At 41.4% G+C, this 24,848-nt stretch overlaps 1 protein-coding gene across 3 annotated transcripts in view; it reads right to left on the bottom strand.

The window, feature by feature from the left end:
• Positions 1–22,295, bottom strand: part of AEBP2 (AE binding protein 2) — a 634,726-nt gene extending 612,431 nt beyond the window's left edge. For 2 of the 3 annotated variants that reach the window (XM_078674048.1, XM_078674047.1), the window contains exon 1: positions 20,789–22,295. In XM_078674048.1, the coding sequence (XP_078530174.1) occupies positions 20,789–21,231 (443 nt within the window). In that variant the 5' untranslated portion in view covers positions 21,232–22,295. The remainder of the gene's footprint in view (positions 1–20,788) is intronic. The other variant, XM_078674049.1, reaches the window with a different exon arrangement.
• Between the last annotated feature and the right edge of the window lie 2,553 nt (positions 22,296–24,848).

Below are 24,848 nucleotides of genomic sequence, written 5' to 3'. Positions count from 1 at the left end.
ATGTTAGTTGATTGAGGTTATCTACATCACATAGTTCTGCCCCATGCAGAGCTGCTGCTTGGGCCTTGTGTTTATATATCTCAAGGGCCGGTGAAATTACTTTAGATGTGGTGTTTTTTCATGATAGCAGCCCTTGCCCATAGCTGTGGGCAAGGGTGGCTTTAGCTTTATTTACATGTGGGAATCAATATACCCAAATAGCTAAAGTCTCTGCTCCCCAGCTGTAATAGTTTTTCTAAAGGCCTAATGAGGTCTGATAGTTATGTATTTAATTTTACTACAGTTGATTTCTAGGCCTTTGACTATGCAATGCTCATGAAAACTGTCAAGTAATTTTTGCAGGCCTCTCGGTGTCCGACACACCAGAATCGTATAGTCTGCGAACAACAGTGCAGGAACTGGAGCCCCGCAGCGCTTTGGGGAGTTATGGTCACATTCCTTCAAGTACTCTACAACATCGTTAACAGAGGGAGAACAGGGTAAGCGCAAGAACATATCCCTGCCGCACTCCGGTTTTAATAGGGATGGGTTCTGTGATTACCACACATGGACCCAAGTGGACTTTGGCCTAAACTCCTTGGTGTAGCTTTGCTATCTGTGTTAACAGTTCAACAGGTACACCTAGGTATTTTAGTGTGGCCCAAAGAAGACCTCTTGGGAAAAGGTTGAACGCCACCTTTAGGTCTCCAAATGCAATATACATGTGCCCTCCCCTTAGATTGATGCATTTCCACAAAACGCATAGTAGCCTAAAGACCTCGTTAGTTGCACTGGTACCTGTCCTGAATCCCGCTTGATAAGCTAATAGGATGTGTTTTTCATCCATCCAATCATTCAATTTATTCGGGACCTGCCTGGCATATACTTTTTGTAATGTATCTATTTGGCTTATTGCCGGGTTCTTGTCTCAGGGGTGTGGAATTTAATAAAATATCTACTTGTCCATGGGAAAGGTTGCTTCATAAATCTACTTGTCCTGTAACAAAATCCACTTGTCCCTTTGGTGCCATGTAGTGCGGCGATAAATTATGGCAGCAATCTCATTATATAAGAGCTCTGATATAGCCTCTTTGATTGTGCCAGGACTCATACCATAGTAGGGTTTGAATACTTGCAATCCCCTTATGTTGCCACGTTTCCGCAGATCTACATATTGGGATTGAAGGTAGTGGTAAGCAATAGTTCCAGGGTTAGAATGCCCTTTTACTCCGGACAATGGCAGATGTAAACCTTCTTCCAGATTTAGGAAAAAAGTTGCTGGAGAGAAAGTGAACTTGCAAACACTTTCGCATGAGCAAATCTACACATGCATATTTGCTCACAAATATTTTCTAGGAGTACTATATCTTGTCCAACTTCTGTAAATTCTTTGGAAGTCACAAAACCGTATAGCTACACTTAATGCAAGGACATATACCATGGGTGCACTTTTGAGACTTTCTTTAATAATTGGGCTCCTAATTTGGACTGGCACACTATGACCTTTTGCTTTTATTAAAAGCCAGTCTCTCTTTCTCTCTCTCTGTTATCAGCTGGTTTCACTGTGAATGACAACATTCTGCTCTTTTACAAGGAGCATATCGGCACACAAAGTAGTTTTTTGCAGTGTCAGTAACTACTGTGGCAGTGTGTGCTTTTTGAGATCAAAACTATTTTTGCTTTTGCCAAAGCCCGGCAGCTCCCAAACCAATTAGGTTTTACAAACACAACGCCAAATCAAGCCACACATTGACAATATTAAAAAGCTGACCACCAATTTCAGACCTACTGGCTTTGCCAATGTAGGTTTATTTTTGTTTCCCATAATCTTATTGAAACTGGTTACACTAATTTTGCATTATGAATATTGTTGGGAAACACTAGCATGCATCAACACGTTACTAAATGATGCTGAAATGGTACCTAAAATTTTACAGTAGTTTAGCTAAATGTTTTTTTCCTGCTTTCACTTTTTATGAACATTTTATTTTGAAAGTAAAGAATCATCAAGCTTGCTTTCATTTTTTCTGCAAATATTTGCATCAAATCAGATAGCATTATACATAACCTCATGTTGCTAAACTTTGAAAAAGTGTGTACACATTTTTATACTGGAACCACTGTCAGTAGTGCAGTCAGTGCTTACAACATTTACTTAGAACAATGACCCTAAAAATAAAAGCTTTCAATTAATGAACTATAAATAAAAGTTTGAACAGCATTAACATATGGACAAAAATATTACCTTAACTGCAGACAGTGCCCTTTCCTGATCCATAATGTGGTAGTGCAAAGTGGCAGCCAAAGGGTTTGTGCTGCAGGGGGGTGGGTCTACTTGTCCCAAGGACAAAATACACTTCACAAATTGTTGCCCTTGACCCCAAACAATGTGTCCTGGGTGTCGGGCTATAAGAATTCCACATCCCTGCTGTCTACTCCCTTTCTTTTTGGATGGGACTATTTCTGCCCCTCTCCATGTTGAGGGTACTGCTGTTCCTGAGGCCACAGCATTGCAGATTAAAGTAACGTATGGTACCAATACGTCTTTGTAGTGCTTAAGTAGGTCATCTGGGATTTTGGTCGGTCCTGCGTTTTTTTCCCCAACCTAATGGCATCTAAAGCTTACATTGTTTCTTCTAAACTAAAATGGACTGTGCATTCCATGCCATTATAAGGGTAGAAATTGCGGAGCCATTGCAGATCTACAGTATGCTCCTCAGGGTCAGAGTAAAGATTGGAGAAATGCCGGAACCGAGTGAATGGGTAAAGGTAGTGCTTTGTGCAATTCGTGGCGCTTACTTCCGCGTGCAACAATTTTCTATAAAGTGATGGTGTCCTTATAATTGGTTGCGTGGACCAAGTCTGACCCGTTTGTCTCTTCCAAACTCCTCTCAGCTTTATGTAATTATTTCTTATAATTAGTCCTAGCCTTTTGCACAGCTTTTGCTCTTTTAGATTTTAAGGCATTAATAACTTCTTATTCTCCCTTCAATCCTTCATGTACCACGGATTACACGAGGAGCGGCTGTTTGTCCCTTGCCCTACCTTCTGTAATTGTCACTTGGTTAATAGCGGCTTTAGATTTTCAACCAGGGAAAGGTGAATTTCTGGGATGGAGAATAACCAACAAACAGGCTCAATAGAAAAAGTGTTGTAAATGCTAGCCATGATCTCCATATTGCTCACTATGTACGGTCACTTAACTGATCTACAGTTGTTCCCAATTGATGGCTGTATTAGAGATGGATCCCCATCAAGTATTCGCAAGCAACTCTGGGAGACATCTTAAAAACCGCTAGGCACAGCGAGCAGTGATCACTATCCTCCCTGCTATCTCTTTTAAAATCAATTAGCCTATTTCAAGCTGCTACACTATGTAAAATTAAATCAATTTTTGATTGTGTGTTGCCTCTTTTAAATGTGCGTGAGTTGGGGATATCAGAGGACATCCTTCCATTGCAGGTTCTCAGTCTGTGTTCTAGTGTTAGATGTATGAGTGCATGGCTGCTATTGGGCTAGGTATCGGTGGGCCTGTTGCTAATGTGAGAATGTCTCTTACCATGTCTTCTTCCACCAGGATCTGGTCTGGACCACTGATTGGCTTGAACATAGAATTAAAATCAACACCTGTGATGATTGTATCTTTGGGCACAATAGAACTATTGGCACTGTCTAATGTTTCTACCATCTGGGATGACAAACGGCTCCTCCTTGATCTAAGAAACATTCAAAAAGTGGGCTAGGATCCCATTGCCTTTTTTTATGCTTGTACCCAATAGGTATAACGAGTCTATGGGAAGCACGTTATAGAGTCGTTTAGGGAGATATTAACCCCTTGCATGCTCATGACGAGCTCAGCTGGTCATGCAGTGCACTGCTCCTGTGCTCATGACGAGCTGAGCTCGTCATGAACAATGGGAAAATAGGTCATGCAGCGCAGAGGAGGAATTGCCTTAGCACTAATGTGGTTAATCCATAGAACCAACCCCCCCCCCACCCCCCCCCCCCACCCCAATGATCTGTCACTCGTCGAGGCAGTTGCGTTGATATCGAAGGTGTTATAACCTAACTTGTATGGTTGTTCCAATAGCCACGTCTCCTGGAAGAGGCAGATAGACTCAAACAGGCTAGAGTACCTCAACCAGTTTATTTACTTTTGCCTTAGTCCTGCCACATTCCAGGAAACTAGGTGTATGGATTCCGACCTTGGGTTGTCTAAGCTGTGTAACACAGACTCTTGTCTCTTTTCCATACTGATGTTTGGGGGGTGCTTAGCGCTACACCACACCCCACCACCCAAGTTACCTGGTTAATAGTCTCCATTACTTAAGGAGCCCCAGGGAAAGCAGACGCGAGATTCTAAGCGTTTGCCAGCACTTTACTTGTCCTCTGTGAGGCGCTGCTGACTCTAGCTGAATTGAGGAATTTAGATTGTGTGCTATTACTATTTTAATCACCGAATTTAAAAAAATTGTATTTTCCACTCTGTTTGCACACAGCATACTCATTAACTGCCTGCACCTATTTTCGCCGCATTTCACACGGTCTCAGCCGATCTTAGGGCTGTAAACCGAGCCTTAGGGATAACATCCCCAACGGCGGCCATCTTGGGTGGGAGGCGACAGCGGTGAGAGCGCTCTTGTCTCCAGTACTTAAGGAGCCCCAGGGAAAGCAGACGCAAGATTCTAAGCGTTTGCCAGCACTTTACTTGTCCTCTCTGAGGCGCTGCTCACTCTAGCTGAATTGAGGAATTTAGATTGTGTTCTATTACTATTTTAATCGTCGAATTTTAAAAAATTGTATTTTCCACTCTGTTTGCACACAGCATACTCATTAGCTGCCTGCACCTATTTTCGCCGCATTTCACACGGTCTCAGCCGATCTTAGGGCTGTAAACCAAGCCTTAGGGATAACATCCCCCAACGGCGGCCATCTTGGGTGGGAGACGACAGCGGTGAGAGCGCTCTAGTCTCCAGTACTTAAGGAAACAGTCGTTCTCCGTGCTAGCGGACACGTGTTTGCGGAAGCGCCTTGATCAGCGCTGGAGTCACGCCTGAGTCAGCCCGTCTGCGCCCGTCCGCGCCTCGGACGTGCCATAGGGCTATGGCGTTACCAACACCTATTAGTAAGGATCCTTCACAGGTATTACATGAGGCGGAGAAAACTCCGAATATTGGTATTACATATACATCGGAATATATACGATCTTTAAGAATCCCTAGGTCACCTCTTTGCATTTTACTAGAATTAGGAAAAAGAGATGTTTGCCAAAATTGTAATATCACTACTAATCCAGTGGGAACTAAAACCAGTGAAGTCAGAACTTGTAAAACATCCTCTGATAATACATCTCAGACTTTTTCCTTTCTGAGTTTGAATTGTCGTTCTCTTCCTGGACATAAGACGGAGATTTTTAATTTGTTACTTGATGAGGCACCCGATGCCTTATTTTTGACAGAAACTTGGCTTCAGGACAGTTCTGGTCCTGACATTGCAGCAGCTCTCCCGGGCTCATATGCGATTGTCAGACAGGATAGACCATTGAAACTAGGTGGAGGTCTAGCTATTATTTTTAAGAAAAACTATAATTGTGAATTTAGCACACTTCCATGCTCTGGTTGTGAAGGTGCTATTTTTATGCTTATACTTGCTCCCAACTACACCTTTTCAGGTGTCCTTGTCTATCGACCGCCTGGTGCAGTATCTAAGTGGCAAACCACCTTCTCAGACCTGCTCAGCCCTTTGGTAATGAAGGCGGCAAATTTCACAATCATTGGCGACTTAAATGTACACTTGGACAAAGAGGATTGTATAACTGCTATTGATCTTATTGCCGATTTAGCTTCCCTTAACCTAAATTTGAGAAATACCGGGCCCACACATCGTGCTGGTCACCTATTAGATCCTGTCTTTTCCAATATTACAGACATGATTATGTTCCCCGCCCTACCTATTCCTTGGTCTGACCATTTTGTAATTAAATTCTCCATTCAAATAAATACAGGACAAAATGAAAATACATTGAACACTAATCAATACATTAGGAAGTGGAAAAAGTTAGATATTGATGCTCTAAATGCATTCCTTGAAGCACATACCCCATGCACAAAGACAGAGGTTAAAAATCTTTCCCCACTAGTACAGAAATGGCTCATGACAGCCATTGATACGTGCCTACCCAAAACGAAATTAAGAGGTCACGTCCATCGCCCCCCTGGTTCAGTGATATTTTGAAAAAAGAGAAAACCAAATGTAAAAGCGCTGAGCGCAACTGGAGAAAAACTTATTCCCTTGAAGCCAAACAAGAATATAAAACTAAACTGACATACTATCAGATGCTGTGCAGGAAAGCAAAAACAGAATATGTTTGTATGACGATTACGGATGCTCTTAACCAATCCAAAACATTGTTCAATATCGTTAAAGAACTCGCTGGGTCAAATACCGTTCAAACACCTCCTGATTTAAACAAAATGCAATGTGACCAATTAGCTTCCTTTTTTGTAAATAAAGTGGATAAATTTACCAGGGTATTGAACGTATACAAAAGGACCAAAATCAGTCGAACACGACTATCCTTAACAGCCCAACCGAGGACTTATGCAATAATATTAATGTATCAGATTCAAGTGTCACTGTTAACATGCACGCTACACTAGAAAGTTGGCCTTTGCTGAGTGTTGATTCGGTCATCGACTTACTAAACACGATCAAATCTGGCTCACCAAAAGACCCTCTACCATGTTCTATTCTAAAGCAATTAAATAGGAACGCCATGACTACGATCACGGACCTTCTAAATGCTTCCCTTCAGGAAGAATATGTTCCAGCAGAATGGAAGCATGCAATGGTTCATCCATTGTTGAAGAAAGTTGGAGCTGATCCAAACATGCCCTCAAATTTTAGGCCAATTTCTCTTTTGCCTATTTTTTCAAAAATTTTAGAAAAACATGTTCTTCAGTCCCTCACTGAGTTTATAAGGACGCACGATCTCTTGCCCCCGCAACAATCTGGTTTCCGCGTATGCTTTTCAACTGAAACTACGTTGCTTGGAGTGACAGAGAACATCCGCGCCATGATGGATAGAGGAGAAACGGTTGCACTCGTATTATTAGACCTTAGTGCCGCGTTTGATACGGTGTCACACGCGGTACTTTTACGAACACTCTCCTCTATAGGTATTCATGGCGCTGCTATAAACTGGATCAAGTCCCTGCTAAGCAATCGTACGTTTCAAGTCTTCTCCCAGTCTGCCTGCTCAGAGACTTTAACTCTTAAGCATGGAGTACCACAAGGTTGGGGAGAGGGGTTGGCCTAACGGCTAAGGCGCTCGACCTCGGACCTGGGGAACTGGGTTCGAGTCTCGGTAACAACGCCAAAAACCCCCTGTGATTCTGGGCAAATCACTTAATCTCCCCGTGCCTAAAATGAAAGTGTGTCCTCATGTAACGTAACTGGTGCTATGTAAAGCGCTCTGATAACTGATTCGGTTCTAGTTCGCGCTATATAAAACTCAAAAAAATTAAAATAAAAATAAAAAAGGTTCAATTCTAAGCCCATTGCTTTTTAACTTATATATGAGTCCACTTGCCAGAATAGTAGAAGAGGCAGGTTTAAATATGTTTTCCTATGCTGACGATTCTCAGCTCCTTTTCGCTCTCTCTTCAGCAGAAAGTGATCATACTTCCACGTTAAAACTAGGACTGGGTAAGATCGCGGGATGGATGCAAGCTAATTTTCTAAAATTAAACGGCGAGAAAACAGAGCTAATCGTTCTAGGAAGAAATAAAGAACTATGGGGACCCCAGCATTGGCCATCTGAAATGGGCCCTCTTCCGATGCCAGTCCAACAGGCTCGAAATTTAGGTATCATCATTGATGAATCTTTGAATATGCACCAGCAAGCCGTTAAGACTTCAGCCACCTGTTTTGCAGTCTTAAAATGGCTAAAAAAAAATCTGTTGGATGCTACCTGATTGTACAAAAAAAACAGTTATTAATGCTTTGGTAACTTCAAGGCTTGTTTATAGCAATGTGCTATATTTAGGGGCAAAAAAAACTACGATCAGAAGGATGCAAATGGTGCAAAATGCGGCGGCGAGACTCTTATTCAAAATCCCTATGTCTTGCTCTACTTCTAAATACATTCGTGACCTACATTGGCTGAAAGTTTAAAATAGGATTAAGTTTAAATCCTTGTGCTTCATGCATAAAATTTCAACTGGCACTGCCCCAAAATACTTGCAGAAACGTGTCCGTCCTTACCAACCATCTAGAACCCTTAGGTCAGCAACAGCCAATAACTTCGTGATTCCTAAAATCAAACTGTCACGGATAGGTGGGAAATCTTGTTTTCCTGGGTCCGTCTCTCTGGAATGCGATGCCATATGCATTACGTACGGAGATGAGCCACGTGAAATTTAGAAAGGCCTTAAAAACCTGGCTATTTAACATCTAATATTGCTTGGCACTAGAACGCACTTCTGAATTATCAAGCGCTGGGAAACCCTTTGGTGGGTAGCGGATTTGCGCTATATAAATTAAATAAATAAATAATAGCCCCACTATAGTTTATGTCTTTAGTTCCTTTGGCACGTGCGATTAAGATCACTGTGCAGAGGTGAGAAGGATTCAGGCAGGCACTCTACAGCCTTGAGATTTACTATGTTGTGACTATTTGAGGAATGATTGGCCCGGGTCGAAGAATTGCCCAATAGAAAATCTCCCTGGTGGTTGGTCTATTCAGCTTGAATCTTATTGATGAATTTAATAATGGGCACAATCTTAGGTCCATGTTGATTAAACTGTCAACTATGGTCTTGCTGTTAACGGTGAGAGCAATATCTTTCTGCTTTGACTATATCCAAACACACCACCAACAAGCATCGTCAGCTGTGCCCGATACAGTGGGTCATCTTGTGTTTTTTTATCAAATCCCCATCCTCCCAGCTGCCTTGTATTATCTTAGGGGATGTTAACCATGTACACTCTATATTACCCAGCTCTGCCAGCTTGTTCACTAAAGTAGCGCGTGTCACGATTGAAGCCCCTTGTGAACAGGGCCGTACTAGGCAATATTTTCTCAGTTATGATTTGTCGCTTAAGTGTTGATAAGTATTGGGGGTCTCGGTTGCATAAGTGGCATTGGCTTGTCATTAGGGCGCTACGGCTCACTGGTTTTATGGGTCCCTCTTGTTGTGTGTTATCATTATGTAGCCTTAAGCAGCACTCCAGGTTACGATCGCCATGCCCGCTAGTTGAGAGTCTGGTAGAGTTAGGACACAGCAGGGCAGATTTTGCCAACTGGTTGAAATATATAGAAGGTGGGTCTGGTCTCTGTGGGTGAAGTGGTTTAGGTAATGCTGCGGGTCACCTCCCTGCTCTTGCTATGCGATGCTACCCTCTTGCCCTTCAAGTGAAGCCATCAAGGATTTCATGAGTTCTTTCGAACCCGCCACCTCTTTTACTAAAACGCCAATTTTCGAGGTGAGCTCCCTCATTGCTATATCGTTATGGCTACACTGTTGAGCTTTGGAAAGCACAACAATGTAGCCATAACAATATAGCAATGAGGGAACTTGCCTTAAAAATTGGTGTTTTAGTAAAAGAGGTGGCTTGTTTGAAAGAACAGAGTATTAAAAAGTATCTACTAAGAACATTGTACTCTCTATGAAACAATTGACAAAAAAAAGATAATCAAGAACTGAGGGTGCTAAACATCATACTACCTGCACCCTTCATACGGTGGTAAACACTTAAAAGATAGCCCATCTTCTCAAGCAAAACAGGCACATGTACATATGTTAGTATTCCTGGTGCACAAAGTCTTCTAAGTTATGTAGAAATTATCCTGCTGACATGATTATGTCTAATAACTCTACGCTGATTACAAAAGATACTATCTACTACATTCATTGGATATTTATTTAGCGCACATATCACTCGAAAGTCTCATGGCGCTAGCGGATGGCTCTAAAGATAAGCCTGATTTGATACAGTTAGATGTCAAACAGCCATGTCTAACTTCCTGCGGAAACAGTTATGGTCATTGATGATGCGTAGGTGTAGGGGCAGTTTGTTTCAGAGAGTCGGAGCAAGGAAGGAGAAAGATCGCCCTCCATTTGTGGTAGTGCGAATTCTGGGAAAGGCGAAAAGTGATTGGTTACTAGATCTCAGAGTTTTGCCAGGTTAGTACCAACGTAACTTTTTTGCCCAAAAACCTGGGCCTCTTCCGTACATATTCTTGTGCGTTAAGCATACAATCTTAAAATGTATGCGTTTTCTTAAGGCAGCCAGTGTAGAAGTTTCAAGTTAGGTGCCAAGGGGGATCTTGGTGGAAGATTGAGTACTAACCTGGCTGCGGTGTTCTGCAGAACCTGCAGCCTTGAAAGAAGGTTTTCATTTATTGACGTCAACAGGGCATTTCCATAGTCCATACGACTGATAATCAGTCCCTGGACGAGGGGTTGTTTCACCTCCGTCGGAATCCATTTAAAGACTTTGCGTAAGTTACGCATGATGCCAAAGCAGGAGCGGATTGTCTTATTAATCTGGTTTTTCATTGATAGTTTATTGTCCATTTGGAAGCCTAGGTTCCGGACCATCTGTGTTGGGGTCGGACAGGGGCCAAGACTTAAAGGCCACCAGTCGTGTGACCAATGCTCATGAGCCTTGCTATAGAGCATGACCTCAGTTTTCCTCCATTTAGTTGCAGATGATTTGTGCTTATCCACTTTTCAATGTGGGACATGCAGTCTTTGAAACAGGACTTAGTTTCCATAGGATCTGGGACAAGAGTGATCAGGATCAGAGTGTCGTCGGCATATGACAACATCAAAACCATAGGACCTGATCACTTTGGCCAGTATTAGAGTGTGCTGCCTTTTCAATTCGATTTAGGAGAAATCGTATTTTTTGTTTGTCTGATGTTTTCCATATAATTCTGGTGGATACATTTATATGTTTCAGGTTCTGTTGGATCTTTGTTTTTCTCCATTTCCGCTCCGCTGTCCTACAGGAGAGCTTTGTTGAATTCAATTATTCCGTGAACCAGGGAGCAGCTATTACCCTTGTGAGAGGGGCAATTTTGTCAAGCACCTCGGTTATTGTTTTTTCAAAGGAAATTTCTACCTGTTCAATGTTATCTGTTAAACTAAATTGGGTGGAGCTAAAGTGGGTAATAAAAAGGGGTAAGGTGACTTTACGCCATGATCTTCGCCAGATTGGTTCTTTCCTGGGGGCTGATTTAATGGTGTCGACCGGTATAACAAATTTTAGTAGGTCATGGTCCGACCATAATAATGGTAGTGGTGGCTCAACCTTAACCTCTGTAGAATTTGTTAACAGCAAGTCAAGTGTGTGACCAGCGATGTGTGTGGGCCCTGTTACCAATTGAGCTAGTCCTAAGGTGCTCATACTTGAGATTAGTTGATCTGAATCTGGATCATGTAATAGTTCAGTGTGGTAGCTGAAATCTCCTATTAAAAGGAAAAGGTCGGAGGCCAATACCGATGGGGCAATTGTCTCGAGTAGCTTGTGTGGTAAGTCTTTTTAGGGCCAGGAGGTCTATATACTAATGCTTCTCTCCATACCCCTCCTAATGGACCCTCCACATTAGAGACACATTGTTTCAATTTGTCAGTACTGATGGTTTCTAGAGAGGTAATACATAGGCCAAGTGTAGTGGCTATGAGTAGTCCTCCTCCTCCTCCTCTATTCTTTTCTCTGTCCACTCTTATGTTGTATTGTGGCAGAAAGGCTGTGTTCACATCTATGGAGGAATACTCATATAACCAAGTTTCCGTAATGAAACACTTATCTGGTAATTTAGTAGCCATGAGGCTCCATATTTCAACTGCGCGTTTAGGGATAGAACGTGTGTTGAAATATATTGCTTTTAATGATTTGGAGGTATCGGTGTGATTAGGGTTACATGATGTTTGAGTTTTTCTGAGTGGAGCTAACGTGTTAGAACTTAATGTTCTTTGCACCCCACTTGTTGTTGTATCTACTAGTGTAGCTAAATGTCTAAGAAATTAATGATTTAGATATTTCAGCTCCTGACTTGAGTATATGAGCAAAGTCATACAGACAGATATACAAATAGATATACAGATAGATGAGTCAACAAAATAAATGCCTATGGACGCCCAGCCTACGTACCAGGGCAATTAAGTTTGGAAATACGAAGTAGAGATAGAGACTGAGAGATATAGAGAGATATATTCCTTTCATAGAATACCATCTTGAAGACATCCTTCTTGCTGGTTCCCAAACATGTTATCCAATTGCAAGCAGTGTTGAGCTACTTTTCAAAATGTAATGCTCTCCTATAAAATTCATGAACGCTTCAGGTGGTTTACTTAATAATGTACAAATTTTGATGTAACGAGTCCTGAAAGATCAAACATTTCCAACTTTTTAAATCTATGTCCTTTGTGCACGCTATGGATACATTATGAAACTGACCTTTTCCTTCAACTTCATAGAAGAAATTTTCAATGTTTTTAGAAATGCTACTGCTTATATTTGTAAAGATCAACTATGCACTGAATTATCAGATTGGTTCTGCTGCAGTTATTTTTAGGAAGCTTCCTAAAATGCACCTGTTCAAGTTTTAAAGATGATTTTATTGATTTGATTTATAAATGTATAAAGCGCGCGATTGCCCATTGACGTCTTGGCGCTGGGTAGATTCAAAGAGACTCGGGATCCGACAGGATTAAGCTCTAGATGGCAGTGAAAAGCCATGTTTTCACTTCTTTCCTGAAGGAGAGCAGTGATGGACTATTTTTTATATAAATTGGGAGACGGTTCCAGGCCTTAGCTGTATGCAACAGGAAGCTTCTTCCTCCCCACCTGGCCATTCTGTGTTTTGGGACCTGAATCAATTTGGCTTGGCTAGATCTAAGAGTCCTGGAAGGCTCGTACAGTTTAAGATGAGTTTTTAGAAACTGAGAGCCACATCCACGAAGAGCCTTATAGGCCAAGCAGACAGATTTAAACTTCACTCTTTTGGCAATTGGGAGCCAGGGGTGGGAATTTAGTCTGTGTGCAATTGGCTCATACTTAGGGACGTCCAGCACCAGTCTCGTTGCTGCATTTTGCAACCGCTGAAGTTTTGCTAGGTACTGGGCCTGTACTCCAGCGTACAGGGCATTCCTATAATTTAGTCTTGATAAGGCCAGAGCTGTTACCACCGTTTTCCGTGCATCAAGGGGAATAAATGGGAGGAGCTTCCTTATCATTTTCAATAGGTACCAAACTGAGGATGCCATTTTGTTTGACTTGGCATCAAATGAAAGTTTGTTGTCCAGTGACATACCTAGGTCTTTCACTTGGTTTACTGGAGGTGGGCAATTGTCCAGACTGTCTGGCCACCACACCGAGGACCAGATGTCTGGATCTGACCCAAGTAACATTACTTCGCTTTTGTCTCCATTTAATTTCAGGCAGTTACTCTGCATCCATTGATTGACTTGCGTCATACAGTCTTTAAATTTATCAGCCGACTCTTTAGCATTCTTAGCAATGGACACCACTATTTGGGTGTCGTAGGCATAGGAAACCGGAAGGAAACCACGGTTTCTTATAATTGCCGATAAAGGTGCTACATACAAGTTGAAAAGGGTGGGGCTTAAGGAAGACCCCTGGGGTACACCACACAGTGAGTTGAATGGTTTGGATTTTGCCTCCCCCAGCTCAACTGTAAAAGTTCTGTTAGACATATGATGCCAGTAGCGTACGTGCCGAGGTATGAACTCCGGCTTCGGCCAGCCGGGTCAGGAGTGTTCCATGGTTGACCGTATCGAAGGCCGCCGAGAGGTCCAGAAGAACAAAGGCGGCCTTTCCTCCGGCATCCAGAACACTCCTGAATTCATCCACTGCCATAAGCAGAGCTGTTTCAGTTCCATGTCCCTCTAGGAAACCAAACTGCGAGTAGTATAATGCATTACCATCCGAGAGGAATTGGGCAAGCTGTTTATTCAATAGTTTCTCTAGAACTTTTGCAGCGAAGGGTATCCTTGTAATAGGTCTATAGTTACCAAGTTCTTGGGGGTCTAGGTTTGATTTTTTTTAATAGTGGCATCACTGAGGTAGTTTTCCATGCATCAGGGAAGAGGCCTGATTTTAATATTTGTAGAAATAGCTTTTCTAATTGCTCGCTCAGCAGTTCGGGAAATAACTACATCACTTTCGGTGGGCATGGGTCCATTGGACCACCAGATCTGGTGGTCTTAACCACCTGCAGAATCTGTTCCACTGAGGGTTGCGAGAAATGAAGCCAGGGATCCTGTTTCATCGGAAGAGGCCCCTTGTTAGGTTCAATGTTTGGCTGTACGGGTAGATCCTTATCGGTCCTTTTAAAAGACTCAGACTGAGGTCACTTTATTGACGAAGAATTGGCCCAGATTATTGCAAAAATCGGCACTCACTACCATCGAATTGTTACTGTCAGTTTTTGTTAATTTTTTCACGGTGGCAAAGAGTTTTCTGCTGGAGTTTTTTGCTTTGTTAATTTCGAGTGAAATATCTACTTTTTTCTGCTAAAATCATTATTTTGTAGACGGCCTGGGAGGTTTTATAGTCTTCTTTGAGTCCTTGGTCGTTTTTTGTCCTCCATCTCTTTTCAGCCTTCCTACAGTTTTGTTTTTGCGTCTTAAGAGATTCAGAGAACCACGGTTGAGAGAGGGTTTTCCTCCTAAAAATGGCTTTTCTTTGAGGGACTGCAACTCTAACTGCTGAGTTTATCCAGTTTGTAATTTGATATATGGCCGTATGACTGTCTGGAGCCAGTTCAGGAACTGATAGAAGAAGTTGTTCCTTTAATTTCGAAGAGTTGGTCCTAGTAGTATGTGACGTTCCTGGATTGTGGAGCGGGTGCGGTAGCCTCCTCTTTCACCTCTATTGAGAAAATAATCACCTTATGGTCTGACCACGGGACTTGCAAGGTTTCCACTATTTCCATGCAACCCTAAAGGACGTAAAGATCCCATCGAGAGTGTGACCTGTTCTATTAGTGTCCTGCTTGACCAACTGATCCATGGCTAAGTTGGCCAGTGCATCCCTAAGTACTGTTGTGGCTGTGTCGGAGCTTTTTTCCAAACACAGGTTGAAGTCCCCCAGGATGGTAAAGTCTGAGCTCTTCACGCTGGATTCCAGAAATGGGCTAAATAGTTGGGCGAGAGGTGTTTTGGCCCTAGGAGGTCCATATATCAAAAGGCCATTAAAAGGTATAGCTGCTAGTGATATTAATCTGAAAGGCTAGAGTCTCACGGTCTGGGTTACTGCCCTGATCTGAGCCCTTAACCCTCAGTTTGTTTCTAAATATGATGGCCAGGCCACCCCCTGTTTCCCTTTTCTGTCCGCCCTGATTATAGAGAACCCCTCCGGAATGGCTAAGGCTAAATCTATATCCGAGGCCTCATCTGCCCAAATCTCGGTAATGAATATAAGGTCAAGGGTTTGGGTTTCTATTAGCTCCGCCATTTCAGTGTTGTGCTTAACTAAGGATCTGGAGTTGATTAGTCCTGCCTTAGTAATATTTTTATTTAACCTATTATGATGTGTCTGGGGTGTGTAAATTTGAAAGCACATTGGCAGGTTGGACATTGTTTGGTTTCCATCGCATCGCAATTGTGGGAAAACATGACCTAGTTCTGAGTGTGAGCAACTCAAGACTAGAATATCTAATCCTCTCTGGGCCTGTCTTTTTTTGTGTAGGGGATGTGACCCTGGGCCCCTTCCAGGTGCGGACGGAGGCGTGCCGGTGGCGTGCCTGCTGCGAGTCCGTTCTGGCATTGGAATAAATAAGTATTGGGCGGCGGCCGACTAGAGCGCGGAGCGCCGGAAATGCCCCCAGCCCGGAAGTGTGAAAAACGCTCTATCCCCTCAGCACCCTTCGTTCAATCGGCACTTGCTGTGACGTACCGGGGTGCCTGGGCTGAGCAATGTGCAAATACGCAGTAAGTAAATACCAAACCTTTCTCAAGATTAAAATGCTTTGTTAAAACTCCCAATGATCCTTTCTCCAGATAAAATGCTTTTGTTAAAATTACCAATCAGACACAGCTTAGACCTGGCCGAGCCGTGTAGTCTCTTTCATCTTTCAAGATGGACTATGCTTTGAATCAACATACAGTTTTTCTAATGTCTGACATTCTTTGACACTGCAAAAACCCCAAACACATCTTACTAAGCGTGCCAATCACAGAAGAACGTCATGATCATGACATCCTCTGGTATAATTAAAACAATCTAGACTACCAACAAAATTATAATTTATGAACACTTCTGGGAGCTTACAGTAAACTGCTGTATGGTGGCTTGTTCAGTCCAATGAAGGGAAAATGTCCTCAATAGTATCATGAAATTTCAGGTGCTACTAAAAATTGTATTTTGTACGTTTGAAGGAAATGTGTGGGAATACAACAGAGGTGAATACATTTTGTTAGCCACATCCATTGAATTATGAGATGGAGTTGACACCATTGGGCACAAAGCCAACTGCAAGTAAATTCAATTCAATTCAGATTTTAGTCTTCAATTCGATTTGTTTCATTGTGACCGAATAGGGGAGAAACATTGGAAATTAAAGACTACAACAATTGTCACAAAACAGTGCATGACAAAAATATCTATGTAACTAATATCACCATAAAGCAGTTTCCTACACTTTTCTTGAACCAGAATTAGAATAATAATTGAACCCAGTCTAGCTATATAGTTGGCCAATAAATTGAGGAAGCTTAAACAGGTATTTTTTTTGTAAATAGACACTTTTGAGCGATCTTGATATTTGTAGTCTATATGTCAATCATTTTTTATAGTCTATATTTTTCCAAGTCAATTTTCTCACACAACCATCTGGGCACTATCCTACGTCGTCGTGTTCATTACAATACACAGGTTGAGATGTTTCTTTATAAAAACCGGTTCAAAAGACAGTATATGAACATACGCAAGATTTTTAGATAAGCAGACGTAAGGTACCACAAAGCAGGAACTAGGTCCGAAGCTAATATCAACCATGCAGGTAAACCATGTTCTTTTATTTACAAGGAATGACAAAGCAAGAACACTTTGAGTGAGAAGACATCCTTCCAGAGCAGAAAAAAACGTGATCCCAATAATTTGGCCAGTTTTAATGTTAATAAGCTTTCACAAATTCCAAAAGCTATGCTGATAGAAACTAAGGAAAGCCTTGAATCAAAGAACCACAATAGGTGCTGGCAAAAGCCTAACATTTGATTTAAACTCACTCATGTATTTGAATAATGAAGTCTGCACTGCAAGACATGTTGGACTATTTTAGATAATTGGATCTCCAGAGCATTTGTAAAAATATTAAAACTATTTTTATTCAACATTATCTGCAAATAGGCAAAATTAGAATATGAATATGAAAATGCACAAAATGTATGGTGTATCTTATTATAAATGTGTCCAATAACTACATGAGAAAGGGGAATTGTTTAAAGTTATTCTGCAAACTCGCTGAGAAAAACTGATGAGTCATGAGATGTACTTCCATGACTGAAGGGGCATTTTAAAGAGACTATAAGCAGCATTTCAAGCATCGCCTAACTCAAATTTCTACTCTCTGCTGATGAGGCAATGACCAAGAAACACCTTTCACTTACCATTTATAAATTTAAGACATAAGCCACATTGCTAATTTGCCTTTCTTTCATTTGCTTTAGTGTTGATTAGTGTAAAGGAATGAAGCCTGTTAATGTGATCTGTAAGCACATCTCTTTTCATTGAATAAGCAAGCCGTAGTACAACTAATTGATCTAGCTTGTATCGAGCCTTCACTAACCATTAAAAATCCTTCCGCAGTGGAAAAAAACACTTACTTTCCGTAAGTATACATTTAATCTGTGAGAAAAATAATGTAATGTGCGAGTATTCGATGTACTTTTGAGAAGTAAAATAGTCCCTCGTGCATTGCAACCCAAGACTTCCTTGGGAGACAGATTAACACACTAACAGTAGACTGTATGAGGAGAGAAAATAATACTTCTCTGGGAGGAATCACTGCCCACGGTTATGTATACTTTAACAGCAATGGAAACAGTATTTCACAAACAACTGTGCAATCAAGCCACACAAATCTACTAACGTCTTTCATGGAAAATTACCAGAAATCGAACCTATGTAGGTCTAAACAATGTACACGTTCAAGTGCTAATGCTCTTCAGCATGTTAAATACATGCTTAAATATTTTTCCACGAGACATGCGTAACTTAAAATATTAACTTTAACAATTGTGCCAACATTTCCAATAGGAAATGTGCAATATTCATACAGTATGTTACGCTGAAGGTGCACGATGTAAAAAGAAATTAAATGCGCATCGATTTCTAGCTATCGCTTATCCATTAATCAAAAAGCGTTAAACAGGCGAAAGCATGTGTGGAAGGCAGGTTTGGCTAAGTAAATGATCAGTGCCAAAGTACAGAGTACACGAAGAACGGGTTTAATTTTCTTTCAGAGCAAGTAAGAGGCAAGAGCAGCATCACTACACAAAGTATCCTGGTGCGTGACATTTATTAGCAATTCCAATCACGTCTAAGTAGAACCGAGAATTCCGGGTAGGGCATGGTCTTCTAAAGATATAGCAGTCGCGTCTACTCTTGTCACCTGAAACAGGCAGTTGTTCATAAACCATATTTTGTCTTGAATCGGAACACTTCTGAACTAACGGGCATCTCTAGCGAGTGCTGCACTAGAAATGCACAAGTTTCAAACAGTTTACGGTTCTTAGACTGTCTCGAGCATACTTGCACAACTTAGTTTTTAGATTATTATTACTTACAAAAAATAATATAAAAGCACCAACTGGTTACAACGTGTTAAATTACGGAACAGTGGTTAGTAGGCCTGCAAACCCCTAAGGTCCATTATAAATTTAGTTTGCAACGTTGCGTGTTAAAGCTGCATCTGGCAACGAGGTAAATGTAAAAGTCAATAAAAAGGTAAAAAAAAGACTGCCCGCATATTGAAAGTCGTCAGGCGTACACTTTTTTCATCACTGAACTTTATTTGTTTTAGCCCGCAAGAATGTATTTAAAAAAAGACAATGCAAAACCATTTTCAAATTTGCAAAACTTCGTTTAAAAAACCCCAGAAAACAGCCAAAAAACCAACGTGGTTTTTTAATGCTTAGTACCGAAAAACGTTAACATTTGTAAACATTTAAAAGGTTGAAGCATTATAGAAGGATGTATTCAGTTTCATGTAATTATGCAATATGTAAATGTTACAGTAGATGCAAACCCTGCCTATTTCAGTAGTTTCAAACATGCTTCCTATAAAAAAAAAAAAAAAGAGAGAAGAGGCCTTGTTCAAATATTCTAATACAGTAATACACCGGGTATGTCAGATAGGAAGAGTGGCGCTGAAGTAAAAAAATAAATTAAAAAAAAGACTCGAATTTATATTCTCGGCAAATCATTGAATGAGGTGTGCCTGAAGAAGGCACGTTGGATCCTTTGGCATATTTCCATTTCAAATAAACATTACAGGCAGCTAAAAAAGTGGCTTCAAGAATTGTTAATTCTATGCGGGCTGAAAACAAACCTTGCGATAGTATAACTACTAAAAACGTACGTCCATGTCGATCCCTCGTTGAAGGTAAAAGCCTGACCAGCAAAAACATATACTAGTTACAAAACAAGAATCAAAGGAAAACGATGCCTGGGCGTTTAGAAATGTTATCGAGCACGCACTGAACTGTAGGTAAGAAAAGGGTTAGGTGATAGATAAAAAAAAAACAAGCGCACTTCATTTAGCACTCCAAAAACGCATACTATACATACCTAGTTTATCACCTTATGCCTATGAAACAGTAGTAAATAAATACAAAAATATGCATCACAGACTAATCACTGGTCACCCAAACAGCACACGTTTTCAACACCTGCCCGGGTACAAGGTTGCAGTATTTGGTGCAACCAAAAAAAAAGCGTGTCACTGAATCAGCTGCAAGACATACGGTCAAAGATGAAAGGCCCATCCAGGACCAAAGTTGAGAGACCAGCTCTGCTGTGTTGGAACATCAAAGGGTCGTGGTCATCTAAGAAACAGTCTGCAAACTAAACGTAGACTCGGAGTGCCAACATGCTCCCTTCTAATGTGGTTTGTTTAGCGTTTATTCACTGTTGATGGAAAACAGGAGTATCCTTGATACATATATCAGAGATTAGAGGGCATATGTTTCCAGTAATTCGTGTATCTATACAACAAGAGGCGCCATTAAAGGCGTCAAAGCACACTGCATATTAAATACGTTTTAAAATATATCAATAACAGCCAAAGACTTACTTTTCCTGATACTCATTATCAGCATTTGCATACAGTTCTGCAGGCTTTGGTTAAAATGTCGCGTACAGTGCTAAATAATAAACATTGCATTAACAACATTTACATAAATCAGTCTCGTGGATCTGCACATACAAGACTGATCACATCTTGCAACCGCATTCGGAAACACACTGCATACAAGTACACCATCTAGCTCGGATTAAACGAGTGTTCCAGTGGTGTCGAGGACAGTTTCACGCCTGAGTACACTTGGACTCTGCCACATAAAGATTCTGCTGGGTCAGATTTCTCCCACACACAGTCACACTTTATTTATGAAATTTGCTCTCATCTTATTTCTGCGTGCACAGGTGTGGTAGGTATAGTAATAGTGTCCAACTAGGAGACAGCCACTGCAAGTGTCATGGGGTCACAACCGGCACATTGGGAGCAGAGCTACTGTTAAGTGCGCAACGCTCTCTTTGGCACGCCCCCACTGACCTGTCTTCCGAGTCCATGCGGCTCAGTGGTTCACCGTCAGAGGAGATCTCAAGACTAGCCCTCCTGCCATGCTGGGCTCCACCGCTTCCTCCTCCTCCACTTCCGTAACCATCGTCTCCTCCAGAGGCTGCCGGGCCAGTGCCGTTGTGCTCCTCACTATCTCCACCATTGCTCCCTGATGGTGGCGGCAGACCTTCTGCCTTGCCTTGCCTGCTGCTGGATGGGCTGTGAGGACAGCATTCTCCGAGGATTAAGCTGGCAGAAGAACGACCAGCCTCCTCTACCACATCCCTGTGCACCGCGGTGAGCTCCTTCCTATCACCGGGGGCCTGCAAGCTCTCGCTGTCCCGACGTGCGGCCGCCCTACGACGGCTACGCCTCTGCGGCCCACTGCTCGTCTCCTCTGGGGACTCATGTGCCCCGCTGCCATTAGGGGCCGCCATGGCGGTAGTTACTCGGGCACCGCTAGAAGATTCAGAAGCAGCTAAAAGAGACCACTCCACACATCCAGCGAACGACAGGACATCACTCGCGCCGAACTGCGCATGTGCTACGGCGCATGGCCAGTAGCGACTCCACTGCGACGGACATGTTGGGGTCAGGCATACGTCAAACGCTTAATGGTTATCATCTACCATATACAAGCGATTTTCGCCTGATCTAATCATGGTATCAGCAAAGGAGGAGTCAATGCGGCATTAAAATGCACGCGCTACGGTGTCCGATGAGGGGAGGGACATTGATTTTCTAGCGAGAAAATTAAAAATGGTTTTAATTTTCTACAGAATATAACACACAATTATGCGCAATAGTCCAATTAACTTCGTGCCACAAATTTCAATGTTATCGCCATAGATCATTGGATCAATATATATATATATATTCTTTTTATCTCACCCCGAGTTGGAGATAGTCTTCCTCGTAGTTACCGTCACTTTCTACAAAAGCAAAATTGCCCCAATCAGAATGTGTTCACCTGTCCTGAAAACTTTGCTGTGGTGACTGGGACTAGAGTCAAGTCTGGAGCACATTGTATTGGGATTATTCATAATGGTGTTCCGGTTAGAATATGAAAAACCATAACACATTTATACATAGAGAACACAAAAAGTTGAAAGTATATGTTGACATGGCAGATGCAGTTATACATGAAACAGACAAGTGTAGTAGAAGCACTGCAAACGTGGGCTTTAAAATGTAAGATGAAGAAAACATACATAAGGTAATATTAATGCATATAAACAAAGTTGCACTAATGATACTTAGGCATATTAATGGAGTTTATGCAAAATAAAGTGTCCTAGTGTTTTGATGCTTTTTGCTAATATGCACCAGGAGGAAAAGACGGTGCAAAAATGTGTCAACATTGAAGTATAAACTTGTTTTTTGCAGAATGATATTAAAGATATAGTTTATGAAGACCTTCTAACGATATTAGAAATATGTTTCTTGAAAAACATGCATTTCTATGAATAGTAAAAAATATGTGGCTGTAGGATATTTCTTACATTAGTTATTTCCATGTAATAATATTTTGCACAGTTCATGCATTTTTATGTGATATCATTTAATTTCTTTATAATTGAGGTAGAGTTAAAAGGGTTATTTCATTTAACTGTGCAATGCTAACTTAAAGGCCTTCTTTTCGAGATGCTTTTTCTCTGGTGTTGACCTTTGCAGGGATTTAATACAATGGATAGTTTGTTGCAAAATGCAACTAGTTTGTTCTTAACAATATGTAGTGTTCTGAGTTTAGTGTTTATATTACTGCACTTCTCTGCATCTAGCTACTCAGCCAGTGTGAGTGTTCCAGGTTAGAATGTGAGTGTGATTGACATGGATGGAATGCTTGGGTGACTGGTGTGAGGTTTGACAGTTGGAGTATGGGCTGAGTAGCTAAGAGGCTGCTCCTGGTGGGGCTGCTTGTTCCAGCTTAATACTTCCTGTAACTCTATCTATGGTTAAATAAATCTACTTCTCAACTCTACCTCATCTGCCTCGGCTACATCTCTTCATGTATGTATGGACTCAAATACTACATTATTCTTGGCGACGATCTGGAGACTTCCTGCGCAAAGAATGCCTATTTACAAGAGTTGGGAGTTTCCTGCAACTGAAGTGGAACAAGCATCTATCATCTTAAAAGTAAGGAACCTCTACAAGCACGTGAAGTAGCCCCACCAGTGCCGAACACACCAGGCAGCCCTAGCAAAAGCGTTCTGTCAAGTCATCTTTATCAAGGTTTCTGCGTAGAAAATCATCACTCAAGCTGCCTATGTTACGCAGAAGAAACAACGTTTAACACAGTGCCTTGGAAGCAACAACCTTCAAAGACACAAGAAACCCAATGCTACTATAAGAAAAGTTTGCTGACTTAAAGTAAAGAAGGTAAACAGGGGCTGTGTGTGTGATATTGCCACCTGTTAAGGGTTAAAAAGTAGTTTTTGGGCGGAAGGCATCCACTTTACAAGTTGTTGATTGTACATAAAATAGACTGTCAACCCGGGATCAAAGATTAAATGGAAGCGTGTGAAGTAAAGAAAATATCTAACTACAAATCTGAGCTTTACTGAAGTCGAGTGATTATTCATGGATGATACTGTTAAGAATTATCACAGTTAAATACAATAATAGCGCTCGAGCAGCCAAGTGTGAAAAGTATGAGCAAGCTCAGTGGAAAAGAAACTGTCATTTAATACTTAACAAGCGTGAAAGAAACCAGAGGCAAACCGGAAAGTGAACTCAAGCTGTCAAGCATGAGAGTAATGTCTTTGTGAAAGAGAATTGTCATTTCATGTTTTTACACCTTTTAAAATATACAAGCCTCATGCTGCAAGCATTGAAGTGTTGTTTCTGCTTCGTTTTTGCCGTTTCTGAGCCAAGGCGATTAGTTATGTTTCGAATGACACACAAACTGTAACATACCGCGGAATGCCAGAGTTTCTGCTTAACTTTGTGAGGAACATTAATTATCATTTTTTCCTTATGCCTAATTGGAATTTCAGTTACTCATTGAATTCATATTTGAAATTGGCTCGCGCATCTTACCTTCTCAGTTGCGTCAGCCATCAGCCTCACATGACGTCTTCGAGTCTTCTGGAACTACTATGCTGCTTAAGGACGTCTTGATGCGTGTGCGCGCCGAGAGCCACTCGGTATGCGTCCTCCGTACGTCCTGTCATTTTGTCTCCTGCTCACCGTGAAAGGTTATTCCTTCAACGTCGGAAGGTCGATTTCTCCCTCGAGTGTTTGTGCTTTCAACTAACTGTCATGGCTTTACACAAAAATCACCTTTTATTTAATAACCAACATGTTTGTGTCGATTTCGTTTTTACAATCCTACAGTCTGCTAGGTATGTAAAAAAAAAAATGTTTCCCCTCTTTTGAAACGGAACTCCGTAAATTCTAAGGTACTGTGCACTGTTGCTTTTGCGAGTTTTATTTGGCATTATGGATTATTTCATAACGAGACTGTTTGTACCTTCATCTCTGCTTCACTCATCGTCCGACACAGTGACAGACTGGAATGTCTTTTCAACAAATCTTGCCTGTCTGCAGCTTTACTCGATGACAGGCACACCTATGACTGTGATACATTTTTGTGCACATTTTTTTTAAGATACAGTATGTTCATTTTTGAAATGCACAAGAAATGTATTGTTTAATTTATGATGGGTTTTCTCACCCTTATGTCTACACTGCATTATGCTGGTGTCACTTTTCATGTGTTTACGCATAAGTTGTTTAGGGTTCTCTCACCCTCATTTCACTGCTTTGGTTTGGTACATGTGTTCTCCTACACATGTTTACGCAAGTTTTTGTTGAGGGTTCTCTCACTCTCATTTGCATTTTTGTATCCCTGTGCTTGGGATGGGTTTAGATTGTGATCCTATTTCCCCTCATGGTTTTACCATATGTTAACCCTTATGTCTGGGTTATAGGGTTCTAGTCTTTGTTTAGGACTTTTACCTTCTCTACCTGTGTTGGACACCTTATGTACGTTATTGTGTGCATGTCGCACTGTGCGAATCTCTTTTTAGTGTCCAGTTTTGGTTATGGG

Source organism: Lissotriton helveticus, chromosome 1_1, assembly GCF_964261635.1.
Source record: "Lissotriton helveticus chromosome 1_1, aLisHel1.1, whole genome shotgun sequence".
NCBI lineage: Eukaryota > Metazoa > Chordata > Amphibia > Caudata > Salamandridae > Lissotriton > Lissotriton helveticus.
This window is presented reverse-complemented; position numbering and strand designations above follow the sequence as displayed.